The following is a 15,459-nucleotide window of genomic DNA, read 5'->3' on the forward strand; positions in this document are numbered from 1 at the left end:
CAATGTAATTTTAAAAAAAAAAAAAACAAACCCAAAAAAACCAAAAAACACCACCCCATTTTACTATCATTTTACAGAATCAGGTGGAAAGAAATACAAAAAGAAAGAAGTCTTGAAAGTTCAATCAGCCCAGAAGTTATTAAAAAAAAAAAACAAACCACCAACTAAAAAAAGTTGAAAATAAGGTTAGCAAAAAGTTCAGATGGAAGTAAAATGCAAAAACCAAGCAAGTTTCTTTACAGCCTGGATTAAAACACAGTTGTGCCTATGAGGTTCTCTTTTTATCTCTGAGTTAGGAAGCCACTCAAATAGCTTCAAGCTGAAGGCAAACAGCAGACAGGAGCTCTTCAGCCCTCTGCAGCCTCTTAGCGTCAGCTGTTTGCCGGATGGTAATCAGATAAAGAGCTAGAAGAAATACATGAAAAAGGAAAGAAACAATAGCATAGCATGAGTTTAGCCCTCCAACAACATCAGGCTGGAACCTTCTTTTAGAAAATGTAATAATTGTAACATGTTCACCTAGGCTAAACTTTTCCGGGAACACAGTGAGTTATGTTAATTTTATGCACTGCGGGCTCTCTTAAGCTGGCTGCTGTTGGAGCTCCTTATCACGCATATGAAAATTACAATAATTAACTGGTAACACCTCAGCTATGTTTTAAGGCAAATGCCGTCCAAAACCTATCATACAGTATTTCAAAAGCTAGACCGGCCTTTCTGTTTCAAAACCGTAATGATTTGGAAAGGATGACTGAATAAGACTTCCCGCAGCTGAAAACACTTGCTGTCTCTACCAGGCTGAGTTGTTCTTGACCTCAGTTTCTAGATCCTGTTTTAGAAAGACAGACTGTATTGATTGGGAATTCAATGTATTTCTTGTGACACAGTTTTCTTGAGGAAACAATTTGGCAGAATTTTGTTGAAGGACAGAAATAATAAGATGGGATATTTACAAGATGTGACAGCAGAATGTTGGAGGAATTTGAAAGGGAGGGAAATAGCTAGGCTTTAATATTATAAAAAATGACAAATAACTCTAGGGGTGGAGTTTGCAGCCTCACAAGAAGGCAGCATTCTTTTGCTTTGGACTAAGATCATTGTACGTGTGAACAAACTTCTCTTTTTCTCCCCTAGACTTTTCATCCCTCATGAAAAACTTCTTGGCCAAATGCCTAATCATAAGTAGCTATTTTATGTATGTTTTCACCAAAAAAAAAATGGATCTCAATGACACATCTAAAGTATATTTTACTAGAAATGCTTTCTTAGTATAGTTCAGGTATCCAGAGAGATCCTGATCTAAATCCCGCTAACATTAATGGCAATTTTTCTATTCATTTCAATGAAATTTGTGTTAAGGTATCACACTGTGAAAAACCAAACAAACAAACAGAAAAACAGTTAGCTTTAGATAAATTACACAAACTGTTAGCATGGCTTCTCATATCTTCTTGCAAGTTTTAGTAATACACTTTGCAGAAACACATTGAAGAGTGAGGATGGCGTCTGCCAAAATACAATTGCCTGTTTTGTGTACGTGTGCATATTATACAATTTTCACACACATATGACCTAAACTAATGCCAGCTACCATAGAAGGTAAACAGCACACATGTATCTATTCCCAGTAGTTTTAATAATTGGGAGTCAAATATGGTGCTCCTCTTGCTCTTACCTAATTGTGTTAAAGAGCAGTGTTACCAGGAGAAAAGCAGTGAATACTGAGTAGAGCACAATAGAAGGAGATGGAAAATAGATACAAGAAGCTAGGTCTCCAGGGGCAGTATTTTCTATTTGCTGGGCTACAGACTCGCAGCTGATAATGCAAGTTGTAATTAATATAAAAGCAGGAGACAATATGGGGAAAGCTTGTACTAGCAGGGCCACAGGAGATCACTCCACTGCTATCCACTGTTTCTCATTTACACACACAGCCTTCCCTAGAAAACACAATTTTGCCAGTGTTTTTTCCCTTGAAAGTTAAAAAAAAAAAAAAATTGATTTAGCATCACCACTGAATTTTGCTAAATCTAGAAAAGAGTAAGAGAAAAGACAAGAGTCTCCTGGTATACAAAGCAAATCTGACGCGTTACTCTTTTGTCGATGCTGCAGATCTGGTGGAAACTGGAAGAGTTTTTAACTGCTACAGGATTTCTTGAGCAGAGATGTTGTAACAGAGAATTCTGATGTAGGATAACCTTCTGTTAAATTGCAATTCTTACTTTGTATCCCCAGAATTTCCCCTGGGCGAAGTCTGGCTAATTTTTTGTGAGTGTGTGTAGTCCTGCTAGGGCTGATTCTGATCTCACACTGCTTTTTCAGGTGATATTAAAAACTCAATTAACCATAAGGAATTTGCTTCTTATTTATAACTGGGAAGTAAAATCAATCAAGGCCAGCTGATACCCATGTGAGTAAGCTGAACAGGGTTTGGTTCACAGACATTCACTGAAATTTTAAGTTTACAACTATGACAGGATGAGGCCCTCCTTACATTTTATCCGATGAAATGGACAAAACCATTGATCTTGCAGGAACAAATAAAACACAGCTTACTTTCATAAAAGAAACTACAATGGCTCTAGGGCTCCTTCTTTGGGAAGATGGTTGGACTCAAAGGTCCGGAGGTTGCTCTAGTAAATTAATTTTGCAAACACAAAACTGAGCTGAACTACTGATACGGATGGCATTTCCCCCCCAAACGCAAGCCAAATCTTGCTCACCTTATTCTTACAGGTAACACTTGTAAACACAGTGGAATGACTGATGTGATTCATACCACAAAAATCTGTATCTAGGTACCATGGTCTATCAAAAGATGATATACTGTGCCAGACATAGAAACCTCTAACATACACGCACATGTGTTTCTGTGTGTGCATCTGTGTCTATGTTTTGTATGTATAAAGTTCAGGATGGTATCTTAGAGACTGTTGTGGAGTGCAGTAATATTAAACTTACTATGTGAAGAAACTTTCAATATAAATGAGCCATGAGAAACTCTAATTTGACATGATATATGTGTTTTCTAAAAATGACTACTCCTGATATTACTAAAGTTTATTTTCTCTACAGATGCATATTTAATATAACTTTTTTTTTGTATCAGGATTACACAATTTAAACAAAGCACAAGGCATTGTGATCTCTCAGATATTTGTGTATATATGTGCATATATGTGCAAGTTTTAATTCTTGTCCCTTAATTTCGCATTTGAGGAAAGTGTCACGAGGAATTTTTGACACTCCTAGAACATGGCAATGTTCTGAAAAGCTGCGTGCTTTGTATTTTTCAATTAAGATTGAAATCAGACATGTAATCCACCTGTCAGCAAGGAACTGAGACTTGAAAAATCGGGGGGTGGTTGTTTTTTTAATTGTCCTTCTACGTCATTCTGTGCGGCTACACTTAATCTAGACTGATAGACAACTCAAACCAAAGAAGGAACACCGGCATCAAATAGATAAGGAAATACATTATCAGTTCCATTTGAGAGAACCCAGTTTAAAATTAAAACATTCAAATTTCAGCTGTAGATTACCTTTGACTGTAGAGTACCTTGTCCCATCAAAAAAAGAAAATAACACAACATTGTCTACAGTCTGAGCAAGCTCCTGATGCTCCTCGCCCCTTCAGAAAGCACAAGGTCTACCGTAATGTCCTGAGTCTTAAGCCACATACTAAGAAATATGGTTATTAAAGAAAAAAAGTTTGCCTTATTATTATTGCCGTTACCTACTTAGTTTCTCTTCTGACACACTACAGAACAGAAAGGGCACCTTTGGGGTCTGATCCTGCGTTTCTGGCACACTCAAAGCTCTCACTGAAGTCAATCAAAGTGTGGCATACCTGGAGACTGCAGCATCAGGCCCCCAATTACTTCCTCGTTACTCAGTGAAATCTTACCTACAGGTGTAATAATATAACTGGAACAGATACATATTACCCTATTTTTATTTTCTGCTCATCTGCAAGATGTCAGGAATTTGCACAGACCATTCTTTGAGAAGAAACATTAAAGAAATGTAAAATATCTGGATGTCCAAAAGTACAAAATAAAAGTATCTCCTCATTTGAGAGCTGAAAGGTTCAATATTCAGACTAATATTTCTCTTCTACAGCTGAGGCATCAGATTTCTAATCTGTCAACAGTCCTTTTATAAAAAAGAGATGTATGTATATTTCTATCCATTTTTAATTACATTTTATAAATGATGATCTGTATATTATTACCTCTCAGCTGCAAATTAACTAGAAAATATAAACAAATATCAAAAAGACTCAGGCCCTGATCCTATTCCCACGAAAGCCAGCAGAAGGAGAGCCATAAATTTCTATGGGAGAATTACTAGGCTTCAGAGTAGGTTTGTGCTAAAGGAAGAATTGTGAGGCACCAGGTGAAGCCAGGTACAAAAGAAATGTAATTAAAGTGCAAAATGTTATCCTATGCTCGAAAAAGTTTAAAAATCACCAAATTTTGCAAGCATTTTTCAGATTTGAATAGCTCAAAAGAAAAAAAAAAAAGAAGAAAAGAAAAGATTTATTGGCAATCTCAACAGACAATTTAGGCTGAACACAGAATGCAGGATAAGGCCCAGAATGTTTATATTGAACAATCATAGATTGTCTGTGCTGGGAAACTCAACTTGAACTGCAGCTGGAAAGGTTTCTTTCCTTTTTTCTTTTCTTTTCTTTTTTATTTTTCCCCTAACTGATCTGGTTCAGCCAGGGCATAGCTGTAATTACCTTCTTCCCATCTACAGCTAATACCTCAGAGCAATAAAAAAATATGAGGGTGTTAAAAATTCAAACACTAATTATGGGCTGTTATATTTACTAAACACAGCAGAGTAATAACAAAAGTTTCAGCTTCTTGTGGCCAGTACTGCACTATTTGATCTACCAAGTCCCTGGACCCTTTACACTTACTGTATTACATAACAGTTAATAGCACACTAAAATAAAATTCGATAAACACATTTATTACCAAACACGTATAACACAACCGCTTACAGCTGTCTCCTTTTCCCAGCACAGGTATATCTCTGAAGAGTTCATTCCTTTGTTGATTTTGGTTTTGGGTTCCAGTTAAGTTACATAAATAGTAGAGCAGTAGATTTTGAAAAGGGAAGCGTGCACTATTTGAGTACCCCGTTTCAAGTCTTATGGTAAATATTGGCTAATCCTACAGTTCTTTCTGTTACTTTCCCTTCTGCCTGCTCTCAGGTCTAGCAAAGGAATAAAACTGAGAGCCGCCTTAGTTCCTAGTTCAGCACTGTCACCGCCACCACCCCTCGCATTGACGTTAAACATGCTCAGTGTAGCTTTATACCACTTAATAAGAATAGAGGTGTGTGGATTTTTGGGGTGTCAAACAGCTGTCACAAACTGTCACCTCCACAAGAGAAACCTTGGCACACAACAAATTAAACTACACTTCTTTTTGGCTATCATTATTCATAGCCAATCAGTTGAAATGCTCCTAGTATTTCATGTGCAAATAAAACCATGAGGGGAAGACCCATGGATCAGAATAGTGGGCCAATACATAAAACAGAGGAAACAACATGCTGTCTCTGTCCTTCTGAAGTGGCTCATCATCACCCCTGCACCAACTTTCACCAAATGAGATCTAGCCTGAGGCTATATATTAAATATGCATATCAAAGCAAATGAAAAAATAAACCTGGAGAGTCAAATTGGACAAATTTGCATGCTTGAACTGCTACATTTGCAGGTAGATGCTCACAAATGATAGCTCGTTTTTTGATAGTCTTGCATGTTTATATTAGCTATTTTTTAAAGCTTTTCCTTCTTTATGAGTAAAAGTGGATTTCTTCCTGCTGGAGCCTTGTACAGTGCAAATATAAAGGCGTACGCACACGGTAGTTTGACTAAGCTTTAAAAGAGTGTTGAAGTTTTGTTGGGAAAACAAGCTAATATACCAAAAAAAAAAAAAAAAATCCAATAAGGAGACACATTTCCCAAAACGCATGAATAAAATGTAACTATGTGATACAACTCTTCATTTCCCAGTTGGTGTTCTGGTTGCACAAATTATTGCTTCCTTTCAAAACAAATAGCAGGGGGCTAAAGTAAAAATGTTATAGCTCAAATCTCCAGGAAATAAAAGGCTTTAAATTATAATACCCAATGAAGTGGTAAACCCTAACGGGTGCAAGATAAATGGGTTGTCATATTTATTTGAGTTTGTTTTTTTGGGCCACAAAAGCAAGAGGAGATTCTTCTTAGGGAAGATAATAGTTATCAAATTATCAAAATGCTAACCCCCTCCACCCCTGTCCTATCATTGTGTGTGAATTTAAATATTATAATGGTGCACTGCAAATTGGCTTGAGCATTCGCCATCTGCCAGAACCCTAAACAGGCTAGTTTATCTAATCTCTTCAATATAAACATAAGCATGCTCCATTTCTACACTTCCACTTGAAACACACTCTTGTAAAGAAACTATACTGGAAAAACATGTACTTTTTTTTTCTGTTGCTCTGAATTATACACAATGACCCCCTGTCTTTCAGGTTGCCACTCATTTCAATTTCTTTTCTAGTACTCTCCCAGAATACTTATGCACGCGAGTTTAGTGTTGTAAAATACCATAAAACAAATATTTTTGAAAGAGTGTCATGCCTCATAGAGTTTAGTATCTATGTGTGAGATAGCTGATAAGCAGAGAAACTTTCAGGAACCTCCGCATACATTTTTTTCGCTCAAAATAATAGACTTAAAATGTAAAACATCACAAAAACCTTGTCCTGCAATGTTTACCGAATACAAATGAGAAAATGAAAGCTAAGGCTTGGGTCCAAAAATATTTCCCGGGCTCTGGAACTAAGCCGTGCCAGAAGTGGGGCATTTAGAAGAATTTATTATTATTTTATCTCCCAATTCAACTTCAGTCCAGGTCTAATGTAATTATCAAATACACACACAAACAACATGTTTTCAAAGGAAACAAAAGCTCCTAGAAAGCTCATTCTCCCTGGGCTTACAGCTACTCTTCTTGACACACTGGGAAATAAAGGCAGGCGCCCGTGCAGAAAGCATGGTTAACTTCACACCGGGTGTTAAATTAATATTTCAACCGCTAAAATATTGGACTGTATCATTTAGATTATGAGTTCAATTGAAACTAAAACTGTGTAAACCCCTTTTCCCCCCAGGGATGCGTTCCTATAAATAAACCAGAGTTCACACCCACTCTTTTTAACCAGAGCTATTCCTTCCCTTTTCTGCGGTACCAGCTGCAATCTTTCCCTTCACATCCCGAAGCCTCTCCGCGTCTACATCTTTTGAAGGATCACAAGAGCCGCTCCAAAACCCGGAAAAACAAAGGCACTCTCCTTACCACGCACACCAACGTTCAGTCCTACACACATAACACTAATTCACCAACTCCTAAAGTGTTAAAATCAACCGCTAACCTACGGTTACTCAATCATCATTCTCTCCAGCTTTCTGTAATACATTGTTAATAATTGCTTCATCAAGGTTACTGTCTTTTATTATGAAGATGCTTCAGGCGTTTGGCAATAAGTCCATATTCTGACAATAAGTTGCTATAAAGCACAAGCATTGGAAACTCTAATGTGCTAACCCCTTTTTTTTAATGCAATGTAGTATTGCCAATAATTCTCATCACTTGTCATCCCCACGAGAGGGGAGGGGGGGAGCAAATCAGCAAACTTTCTCCCTAACTTTCTTGTCTCTCTTTCCTTACATTGCTGCATTGCTTACAGAGTTGGCAAAGAAGAAGAGAAAGCACCGATTCCCACATCAAACCGACAGTTTGCTAGCTCTCCAAGCCGCCCAGACCAGGAAACTTTACAAACCATTGCAATCTCCCTGCTTTACAGATGGAAACAGAAGGAACCTTTCGCATTTCTACAACTTTACAAAGCGAGAGGGAAGAAAGTGTGAAGATGGGATCCGAGCTCGCAGGAGGTTAAAGTAGTAGTAGTAATAATAATACTAATAGACAACAGCAGCAAAACAGGGGGACAGGTCCTCTAAGCAGGTTAAAGTCTTAAAAAAGTGCCATAAAGAAATCAGAAGGACTTACATGATCGGCTAAATTTGTGGAAGATCCTGAGAGTTCTTCGTGGTCTGATTTGGAGCTGCCATCCCTTTCATCAATAACGAGGTCTATTGGCATTTTTCCTTTCAAACAACTAATGTACCGATGGCAGAAGTTATCGCACAATTCATGAACCTGAAAACAGTAACAAGAATAGTAGTATCAATAATGGCCAAATATCAGATTGCAACTTTTTTTTTTTTTTTTTTTTTTGGTAGCAAGAACAACCCTCTGATCTACTCCACAAGTAACTCTAATTAAGGGGCACAATAGTTGAAGGCAAGGAAACAATAGAGAAATTGTTGCAGCACATATTATTCTCTAGAGACTTGCCGCAGCAACAAGTTAGAGAGAGAGAGATAGTGGGCTCAGTCTGGTGTGCGGAGGAAAATCCGATTTGATGATAACATCAGAACACTGGGAGCTGGACCCAGGCGGTATCTCTGGAGCATACACAGCCCAGACAGGTACAACTAGTCACTCGGGACGGGATCGGTTTAAACCGGGGCTAAAAAAAAAAAAAGGTCTAAGTGGCCGGGAGAAGTCAAACGAAGCTGCTGGCTAAGGCTGTGGGAAGAGCCGTTCTCGTCCTAGGGCACAACCCCCTCCCCACGCCGCGCAGGGGCCCCCTGCCTCTTCCAAACATTTCGTACTTGCTTGGGGTTAATATGCCTGCCAGAGCTGGAGAAAGGCAGGAGTGCTTTCATTTCTTCTTTTTGTTTAAACATATTATTTCCCAGTCAGGAAAAGAGCTTCTACTGAGGGAAGGGGTAAGAACGATGGAAGGGGTTTAATAATATATATTTAGTGACTCGGTTGATATTACGCTGAAAAAAAAATAATAATAATAATAATGCCGGGCTGGGCATGGCTGTCGGGTGTCACATGCTCTGATGGCACAGGTTACAGCATCACACTGCGTTTCCCCTGTCTCCTCTGGCCATGTTTACAAGTCATCCCCAACAGCCAAGGAGGGGGGACCGGGGAGGACAGGGGGGGACAGGGAGGGAATGGTTTGCCCCCCGCCCACCTCCGTGGCTCTTACCTTTTCTAATTCCAAAAGGTGAAACCTTAGTACTTGTATTGCTTGGATCATCTGCAAGAAAGTTTTGAGCAAGGGGTTAGGCGGGAGGCAGGAGCACGGGGGCTGTGCAGAGCTGCGAGCCCGAGCGGGCGAGGGGGAGAAGGGGATTGTCAGGGCGCGCAGTCATTATCCAGGATTTTAGCTCATTGGTCACGCTTGAACAATTTTGATCAACTTTAACATAAGCACTTGATTTTTATCATATTTATTCCAGAAGCGGTGATTAGTGCTTTATTGCCGCGATCTTGGAGAAAACCTCTGCCTCTTTCCCTCGCTCCCTCTCAAGACTCCGGCCCTCATCTCTGAGGGTCCGCAGAGAAGTCAAGCACACACTCCCACCCCCCCACCGCCCGCAGGAGAAAGGGGAGGGGGGGAGGATGAATAGTTTGGCATCTTCTTTACAAGCAGATTCAGGCACTTTGAATATTGAAATCGTTCACATTAGCAAAAGAATTACGTTAGAAATCTCCAGCTCTCTCTTCTTAAGCAGTTATTTCCTTCACTTTAGCTTCCCGTGGCTTTCAAACACAGCTTTGCAATGCACTGGGGCTCGAGAGTTTGCCCTGGCTCACTTTAAAAGTGGAGCTCTTTGAAGCCTCTCACTCGACGGTAGCTTTCCAGCCTCCCGGCTCTCCCCCTCCCCTGCCCGCGCAGCCTGGGCCGGCAGCCGCCTGCCCCGCCGCCCCGGACGGCGGAGGGCGCTTGCCGGCAGCTGGCGGTGGGGTCAGGGAGGGCGAGAGGGGAACGGGGCAGAGGGGTGAGCAGGCCTTACCAAATTGTCCAACTCTGGATTTGAAGAAAAAAGTGGTTTTTCAGCGCGGACCTGCAAGACGAAGGAAAAGCGGTGTGAATTACAGCTTCTCTCCTCAGCCCTGTGACCGAATCACTCGACGGGCAAAAAAAAAACCCCTGTGACAAAACTGGCCGGTACAGGTCAGATCAAAATCCGGCTGGATGCGCCCGAGTCACCCGTGCTGTGAACAAGAGCCTGCTCCGCTCCTGCCAGCCCAGTGCCGAGCCGGCCGCCCTTGCCACAGGAGCCCTGTCTTTTTGATCTCCTGCCTTTCTCCCGCTCCCTCTGCCTCCAAAACTCGGCCACAGTTACATTTCCCTTTCATTCATGCGGGAGGGCGAGGGCCAGGAGTCTCAGCCCGGCAGTGTGGAGGGGGTCCCGGCGGAGGGGAGTCAGGGCCAGCCCGGCCGACAGCGCGCACCCCCGCCGCTCCCTCCCCCCCCCCCCCCCCCGGCGGCCGGAGAGGGGGCGCTGGGGGGGGGGGGGATGTGAGGGGGGGGGCTGCCCCCTGCGAGTGCCCGGCCGTGCGGGTCGAGGAGCTGAGGAGGTGGCGGGAGTGCTGGGAAGGGCCGGGGGCGGGGGGAGAGGTGCCGGACCTGTTTGGCGAAGACGGCGATGTCCTCGTTGAAGGAGTCGGAGGAGCAGACGTCCCCGCCGGCCACGCCGGGCTCCCGGGGCGTGCAGGTCGCCAGCTCGCACTTCTCAAAGACCAGAGCTAAGAGGGGGAACAACGGGTGCCTACCGGGCAGTGGCACACAAAGAGAGGGGAGGGGGTGGGGGAGAGGGGGGAAAGAAGAGCTCTAATCAACAAGTATTTTTTTTTTTTTTTTTAAATACACGGACACACAGACACGGACACAGTCACACTCCGCAGCCTCGCAGCATTGCTTCGGGCAGAGCCAGGGAGAGCAACATTTTGAAATAAAAATGCAGGTTTTGGTGTTGTGGTTTGGGGTTTGTTTGGGGTTTGGGTTTGTTGTTTTTTGGGTTTGTTTTTTTTTTTCCTTTTGAAATTGCAGTGCCCGATCCGCATCCCCCGTGCATTCCCCAGAGATGAGGACAAAAGTGACCTCTTCTCCAAACGCACAAGGCACCGAACACGCTCACGCAGGCAGCAGCTCAGCTGGGAATCTTACACTTTTCTCCACAGCTTAAAATAACGCGAAACCTGGAAGATCCCATCCCTACCCTCCAGCTATGACCTAAAATGAGAAGCACGGCTAGGCAACTGCAAACTACTTAATACGTAATTTTATTTTTCAAGGGGCCTGCTAACAAAAATGTGGTGAAGTTTCCTGGCTTAGGAAGCACACCCAAGTAAAATACCAGCTGTCCAGATAAGTGAGCTGGGGAGGGGGCGGAGGGAGGGAGCACTTCGCGAAATATTTTCCCATAGTTGGTGTAGTCAGAAAAAAAAATATTTTATCTGCGTGCGAAGTAGTAAGCATGCATTTGTCTCTTTTCCCCTTTGGTGCCCGATCAAGGCCCCACACTCTGTCATAGACGCTACTATCTCTCCTTTTAGGATCATTTAGTATTTTTTCTAAAAGGCACTGAAGGGAATCGGTGTCATTCCCCCCCAAGCAATGCCCTGGCACAGGCTTGAGTTTTGTTGGGGACGCGTTTCTCTTTCCTCATGTTCTTTCTTTCCTAAATAGAAAACTCAGCTCAGTGCCCCCAATGTATTTATTTCTTCTGTCTCAGGGAAGAGCTGCTTACGAGAAGCGAATCCCTTTTATTCTTATTACCTTCCGCGATGTGAATAGCTCTTTATTTACAGTGTTGGAAGAGTGTTATTATGGCACGAAGGAGAACACCAGAACAACACTTCTCCGACTAAAATCCAGAGCAACGAGAGCCACCTCTCCTGTCTGAACTCCTAACTGGGGCCTTTCCGAGAAAGACAAAAAGAAAAAAAAAAAAACCACACCAAACACGGGGGAAAGAAAAAATAGAGGAAAATAAGAAGAAAAAAAAGAGAGAGAAGGCAACACCACCTCCCCCCAGCCCAGTCTCTTTCCCCGAGAGGTCTGTTTTTCCAGGATCCGTTTCCCGTGGGTGCTGGCACCTCAGCTAAGAGTCAGGCTGGGATTACACTCGCCCTGAAATTGCCAGCGGTAGCAGTGCCACGGCGCGGGTCTCCCTCCGGAGCGGGCGGCTGGGGGCTCCCCGGCCTCCGCCCTGCCGCCGGGCCCGCCGGGGCTTCCCCCCCGCCCCGCTCCGGGGCTCGGTTCGCCGCCGCCCGCCACCGCGGCCCCGCGGGAGCCCCCGCCGCCCGCCCGCCCCGCTCCTGCCCTCGCCGCTCCGCGGGCACCGGCGCTGCGGAGCCGGGCCATGGCGCCGGGCGGCCCGGCGGCACCTACCCGTAGATCGCATCCTTGTCCCGCTTCAGGGCGTCGTTGACAGCGGAGCCCATGCTGGCCGGCATGACATTGGGGTGCGGGGCGTGGGCGCCGTAGTGCTGTCCGGCGTGGAGCGGCGGCCCATGGTTGAGGTGGTGCACCGGGGGGATCGGCCGGGGGGCGTGGGGGTCCCCGTACATGGACGCCGGCACCCCTACTCCGTCCATCCCGCCGTAGTGGGGCAGCTCATCGTACTGTCAAAAAACGGGCCGGAAGAGAAGAAAGAAAGAGAAAGAGGGAGAGAGAGAGATAGAGAGAGAGAGAGAGAGAGAGGGAGAGGGGAATAAAAAAAACAAACAAACAACAACAACAAAAGTCAGAAGAGAGTAAAGCACCCGGACAGACACAAACAGAGCAAAACAAAACAAGAACAGCCACAACAGAGAGAGAAATGTGCAAAATGAAATCAACTGGGATCGGGAGCAGAGGCTGGAGAGGCTGAGGGAGGAGTGGGGGTGCGGGGAGAGGTAAAGGGGGAAAGTGTGTGTGCCTGCCTGTGTGTGCGGGGGGAGATGGTCCTCTTCAGCACGGGCAGGAGAAACCCTAACAAGGAAACGGGGATGAAAAGGAAGGAAACGGAGGAGAGAAACTAGAGTTACTCTGCATTAGAAAGGAAGGACAAAAAAAAATAATATAAATGAATAAACAAGCAGAATCAAAAGCAACTATATAAATAAATCAACATTGGGAAGGAGAGAGGAAAGGTAGGGTGCATCGGGGGGGGGGAGGAGGGGGGGGAGATAAAGGGGGAAATAATCTGAAAGTTACCAGAAACATTATTTAGTAGCAATTCCCCTTGTCCTTGTCAAAGCCAGAGACAAAAAAAAAAAAAAAAAAAAAAAAAAAAGCAGCTATATGTGTATACATATATATACGTTCGTATATACACAGACACACATATGTATTTCTTAGTCTTTCCTAGGCAGCGGCAGTAACGGCGGCAGCAGCAGCAGCAGCAGCAAGCTTTCCCCTGTGAAACCCGTGCTACTGAGCAGGCAGAGAGCAGGGAAATCGCGCTGCTGGGGGAAAAGCTAGAGAGGAAAAAAGCGTGGAACAATTGCAGAGAGAGACACACACAGAGAGACACTCACGCACACACACAAAAAGCTAGTGAATAATTTTTGCTGCTATTTTTTAATAGTGGCCGCCATCATCATCAGCAACAGAGGAGAGCAAATCGGACAGGCCCCTCTTAAGAGAGGATTTATATATAGGTAAGTGTTGGAGATTTAAACCTACCCTTTGCGCCATCAGTCTGCGCTCCAATAAACTCCTGGATGTGTCGTATATTTAATATCCCAGTCCAGCAAAGAAAGTGATTTAGAGTGAAGAAGATTCCTTTTTTTTTTTTTTTTTTTTTTTTTTTGCAACCCACTTATTGACTTCTCCTATTCTCCAGTATGGGTAAATAATAATAATAATAACAACAACAACAACAATAATAATATATAAAAAACAGTCAAGAACCACGATGAGTTTCTGTGTTTTCTTCTTTTTTCTCTCTCTCTTTCCTTTTTTCTCTCTCTCTTTTTCCTTTTTTCTTTCTCTACGAAAAAAAAAAAAAAAATAAAAAAAATTGTCAAGCCCCCAAACTGAAGGTTACGATCGGCCCGTCAGCAACCCACATGTAACCAAACTGTCGTGTCTCATGGCTTTTTGCCACTCCAGCTGTCAATCAAAGCCAGGGAATGTCAAGGTAGTGAATGAATGATGGTTGATGATGATGAAGAAGAGAGGAGGAATCTTTTTAACCCCGGTTTCTTCTTCCAGTAACTCCGCGCTCGGGTTTTGCCTTTTAGGATCGCTATAGGGTTGTTTTGGTTTTGGTTTTTGTTGGTTTTTTTTTTTTTTTTTAAGTACTGTGAAGGGGGGTGGGGAAAGATGCGAAGAAAAATTGAATAGTTTGCAAAGCCCGGACTTCCCCCTCTCTCCTTTTTTTTTTTTTTTTTTTTTTTTTTTTTCCTCCTCCCGGTAGGTATTTTGTCTCCCTCTCTCCCTCGCTCTCTGAGATGAGTGAGTGTCAGTAAGTGTTGGCAGGTTGGCTGCTGGCTGCCTTATAGAAGAGGCTCAGTTTTGCAGCGCTGATCGGCGGGAGAATGAAGTGACGGAACCCGGAAGTAGTGGTGGCCATAGCCAGTCCTGCAGCGCGGCGGCGGCGGCGGCGGCGGCGGGGAGCGGCGGCGGCGGGGAGCGGCGGCGGCGGCGGGGCGCGGAGCGGCGGGGCGGCGGGGCGCGGGGCGGCGGGGCGCCCCAGCCGGCAGAGCGCCGGTGATGCGCAGCGCGCCGGCAGGGCGGCCGCGGCGCCGCGCGGGGGGAGCCGCGCAGCAGCCCCTGCCCCGAGCGAAGCAACGCGTGTAGGAAGGAGCGAGCGAGCGTGCGAGAGAGAGGGAGGGAGGGAGGGAGCGAGGGAGGGAGGGAGGGAGCGAGGGAGGGAGGGGAGGAAGGACAGGGAGAGTGCGTGTGTGCGAGAGGGGGGAGAGGCAGGGGAAAACTGCGGAGAGCGAGAAGAAAAGTGCGATAGAAGCCCAGCCCCGGGTTGGTTTGCGCTAGATTATTTTAGCAACAAAATACCTTCCGATTAACCGCGATGTTTAGCGTCTGATTTATGCGCTGAATTATTTATTTAAATCTCCGGCTATCGCTGTTGCCGCGAACGGTATGCGAGTCCGGGGGCACGGAGAGCTACAGTGTACGGGGGCGGGGGGGGGGGGGGGGGGCCGCGCAAAGTTGATCTTCCCCGGGAAGCGAGCCTGCTCCGGCCAAGTACTCGCGTCTCCGCCAGCATGTTATGTTGCAAGTGTGGTTTCTTTCCTCTGACAATTCATTGTGCTTTTCTAAAAATTAATTTTCCAGGGCATGAAGAGAACGCCTCATTCAAACCGTGTTTGGCACCGCTCTTCATTAAGTGATCGCTGCTATCAAGCACGCTGTGGATGTCTTGGGGGGGGGGGGGGGAGAGACGGGGGGAGAAGCGGGGGAAATCCCTCTTAGTTTTGCGATTAGGCTGTGCCAGGCTTTGAAAAGGGCTTAAAAACAAAGTCATGCTCAGCCTTTTGTAGGAGAGATCCAGATGTTATGTAG

At 44.6% G+C, this 15,459-nt stretch overlaps 1 protein-coding gene across 6 annotated transcripts in view; it reads right to left on the minus strand.

The window, feature by feature from the left end:
- The window catches only part of MEIS2 (Meis homeobox 2), a 175,884-nt gene extending 161,129 nt beyond the window's left edge, over positions 1-14,755 (minus strand). For 3 of the 6 annotated variants that reach the window (XM_075754105.1, XM_075754102.1, XM_075754100.1), the window contains exons 1-6: positions 13,618-14,755; positions 12,340-12,572; positions 10,573-10,714; positions 9,956-10,006; positions 9,145-9,195; positions 8,085-8,234 (exon numbers count right to left, since the gene is read on the minus strand). In XM_075754105.1, the coding sequence (XP_075610220.1) occupies positions 8,085-8,234; positions 9,145-9,195; positions 9,956-10,006; positions 10,573-10,714; positions 12,340-12,572; positions 13,618-13,629 (639 nt within the window). In that variant the 5' untranslated portion in view covers positions 13,630-14,755. Of the gene's footprint in view, positions 1-8,084; positions 8,235-9,144; positions 9,196-9,955; positions 10,007-10,572; positions 10,715-12,339; positions 12,573-13,146; positions 13,545-13,617 lie in introns of those variants that run through there. The other 3 variants (XM_075754101.1, XM_075754103.1, XM_075754106.1) reach the window with 3 other exon arrangements.
- Between the last annotated feature and the right edge of the window lie 704 nt (positions 14,756-15,459).

The sequence above is a fragment of the Balearica regulorum genome, chromosome 5 (assembly GCF_011004875.1).
Source record: "Balearica regulorum gibbericeps isolate bBalReg1 chromosome 5, bBalReg1.pri, whole genome shotgun sequence".
NCBI lineage: Eukaryota > Metazoa > Chordata > Aves > Gruiformes > Gruidae > Balearica > Balearica regulorum.